The following is a 3023-nucleotide window of genomic DNA, read 5'->3' on the forward strand; positions in this document are numbered from 1 at the left end:
TGCTGAACCCTGTTGGTAAAAGAAGAGGATTTTTAATTACAAAATATCATTGAATTAATAAAAAGAAAGGTGCTTACTTGCACATGTGTACAACTGTATTTGTTCTGAACATTTAGTACAGACAGGGACCCACTCAGGGACACACTGGATACTTAACACATTCACCTAAAGCATGTATTGGAGTCAGACACTGGATGATAAAAGCTGTCACAAAAAAGGATCCACAGAGGTCTGTCTGCCCTCTTTACCTACAGCAATATCAAATGTGCTTAGCCCCTCAGCAACAGATACTTTAATGTTCTTAAGAAGCTCCACTAATAACAATTTTACAGCCTCTACAAGCAACCTATTTCAGGGCTACATTACCACCAAAAAAGGTCTTCTCAATATCTAATGCAGTCCATTCATGCTTCTCCCTTCCTCCAAGCCCATTGTCTCTTGCCCTACACAGAGTGGTCTCTAAGAGCAAATTACTGTCTTTTTCTCTTCAGCAGAGAGGGAATCTTTAATCCATTTGTGCAATGCTAAGGCACACATTAATCCTCTCTTATCTATACTAAACAATGCCATTTCTTTCAGTCTTTCCAGTGAGACTGTTTACAGGACAGTGCAAAACTTCAACATGTGATCAGACATCACCACAATTTATTTCTGGCATCCACAAGTTCGGAAATATATCTGAGATACCTATTAAAAAGCAAGCTGTTGTCAGAGAGCACAGAGTTCATGTTAATCACCTCTTCTGAAAACACATGTAGGAGAGCTTACAATAGCATCTTGATTTGTACCAATAGCTTAGAAATTCTGCAGCACATTTCATGTGAAGCTTTACCTGCCCCTGAAACACCAAGAAATTGACAGTCTGGAATACAGAGAGCTGCTTTAGACTGACATCAACATGTCACCAGCATACCACATCTGTGTTGTTAGAAGAGTACTTTGTTTCTTACCATTTGGAAGATTACATGTTGCCTCTCCCTTTCACAAGTTCTGAAAACAACTCTTTCATTAGGTGCAACGAAGTCCACTGTTTCAAGTACTTCTGTATCAAATGAGAAACAGATAAAACTGATGAAAATTCTATAGAGATGTAAAAATTTTAAAAGCCATATGACTATGTAATTTATATATAAATGAAATGCTATTGAAGTCTTCCATGAACAGCAGAGCTAATGGCACCCTACCTGTCCCTGCAGTACATTTCTGACATACTGCCGTTTCCCTTCCACAGTGCTCCCTAATGACCCTGCAGCCTTTTCCTTGGACATCGCCACCAAGACAAGCCCAGTGATGACTCACCAGAATGAACGGTACTATTTTTGGGAAGGGGCAGGAGGAGAGAGGAGATTTGTAGTGAACTTCTGTTTCCCAGCAGGGACACTACAAACGTCACTCAGACAGGGCCAGGTCTCAAAGACATCTTTTTAAGAACTTGCAGGGACAATCATGTTATTCCAAGTCCAGCCCATGGACTTCAAGTTAGTAAATGAACGACAAACAGTGAGATTTTGCATGTGTTGCTTCCTTATTGCAGTAGACTAAAAGGTGTGTATACTATCATGTCACAAACAGCTAACATTTAAAAAGACTCATGATTGGAAACTATTTCTCTGAAGCATTTTTGTAGCAATTATAGTGATGTATCAATTATAGTGTAGTACATATAATCTCACTAAATTGTGTCTAGGGACTTACAGTAAGCTTTTGAAGTGCTACCTTAGACCTGTCTGCTGCACTATAGTTTCAAACTTTCAGTTTGTTTGGATTGCAGTAGAGACAATTACTTTTTTTCTTAACTAGAAAAGAGACTGCTTACAGGTATTATCAAAAGAAATGCCATACTTACCATTTATAACCCTCTTACACTGCAGCATCTTTATGTCAATCAGCTCCTGAGTAGAAAGGATAAAAAAATCTCAGTGAGTTGAATTGTTTCAGCCAGTCAGCTCTAAACAGTTGCCCATTTCATTAAATAATTATCTAGAGAGACCAATTTCTCTGAGCAACCTGTTCCAGTACCTCAGCACCCTCTGGTTAAAGAACTACTTAATAACACCTAATCTAAAGCTCTCCTCTCTTTAGTTTAAAACCGTTTCCCCTTGTCCTATCACTATCTGTCCTTGTAAAAAGTTCCTCTCCCTCGCTTTTTAAAAGTCCCGTTTAAGTACTGGAAGGGCTCAACAAAGTCTCCTCAGAGCCTTCTCTTCTCTGGAGAACAATCACAACTCTCTCAGCCTGTGGTTGTAGGAGAGGAGCTCCAGCACTCTGATCATCACTGTGGCTCCTCTGGATCCACTCTAACGGGTCCACATATTTCTTGCGCTGAGGACCCCAGACCTCAATTTCAGTCAGCTTTAAAAAAAGTGGTTAAGAAACAAGGACAGCAGTGCTGTGAGTAAAAATATATATGGAGGCACAGGAGAACTAACCAGATGAGACATGAGGTCAGTCCACAAAGTTCCTTCAAAGTTCTGACTGTACTAAAAAAAAAAAAAAATACAAAAGAAAAATACTAACCCCCCCACCCCAAATGCAAAGAAAAGTACAACTTGAAAAAATTGTTATGGTGTTTTGTTTAAACTACTTGAAGTTGCTGAACAGCCTTAAAATATGGATTTGCAGTAACTTGAGAACTGCTTGGAGAAATGCCCTAAGACATAGAGATTCTCCTTTCCTCATTTTTAATGGAAAATTATGTGTAAAAAGAACAAGTCATACAGTGAAAAAATTCCATTTGCACTTTTCTTAATAATAATGTTATCAGATAAAGCCACCTCATCTGCTCATCCTCCATACCTCACAGTACACGATATCGGCACCATAGTCCAGAGCAAGCAGACGCATTGGTAGTGTTCCCACTCGCACCATTGGAGCCAGGATCTTCTTTCCTCTAAAAGACAGCGGTGTGTTCACCGTCATTCCTGTTGCTGTACCACCTGAAAGAGAAACCCCGGGAGGACTGCCATGGAGTGTCATTTCCTACCGGAAAACACAGACATGTCCTTTGCCGGAAAGGGGCGGTG

The 3023-nt window shown here is 39.9% G+C and overlaps 2 protein-coding genes across 2 annotated transcripts in view; one reads left to right on the forward strand and one right to left on the reverse strand.

Annotated features, from left to right (window-relative positions):
* DUS2 (dihydrouridine synthase 2) overlaps window positions 1-3012 on the reverse strand; it is a 15747-nt gene extending 12735 nt beyond the window's left edge. The window contains exons 1-4 of the mRNA XM_017741002.1: window positions 2797-3012; window positions 1847-1892; window positions 951-1042; window positions 2-9 (exon numbers count right to left, since the gene is read on the reverse strand). Coding sequence (XP_017596491.1) covers window positions 2-9; window positions 951-1042; window positions 1847-1892; window positions 2797-2976 — 326 coding nt within the window. The 5' untranslated portion in view covers window positions 2977-3012. The remainder of the gene's footprint in view (window position 1; window positions 10-950; window positions 1043-1846; window positions 1893-2796) is intronic.
* DDX28 (DEAD-box helicase 28) overlaps window positions 2998-3023 on the forward strand; it is a 2559-nt gene continuing 2533 nt past the window's right edge. Inside the window, exon 1 of the mRNA XM_008638905.2 lies at window positions 2998-3020. Coding sequence (XP_008637127.2) covers window positions 2998-3020 — 23 coding nt within the window. The remainder of the gene's footprint in view (window positions 3021-3023) is intronic.

This window comes from Corvus brachyrhynchos, unplaced genomic scaffold (genome assembly GCF_000691975.1).
Source record: "Corvus brachyrhynchos isolate BGI_N302 unplaced genomic scaffold, ASM69197v1 scaffold26, whole genome shotgun sequence".
Classification (NCBI taxonomy): Eukaryota; Metazoa; Chordata; class Aves; order Passeriformes; family Corvidae; genus Corvus; species Corvus brachyrhynchos.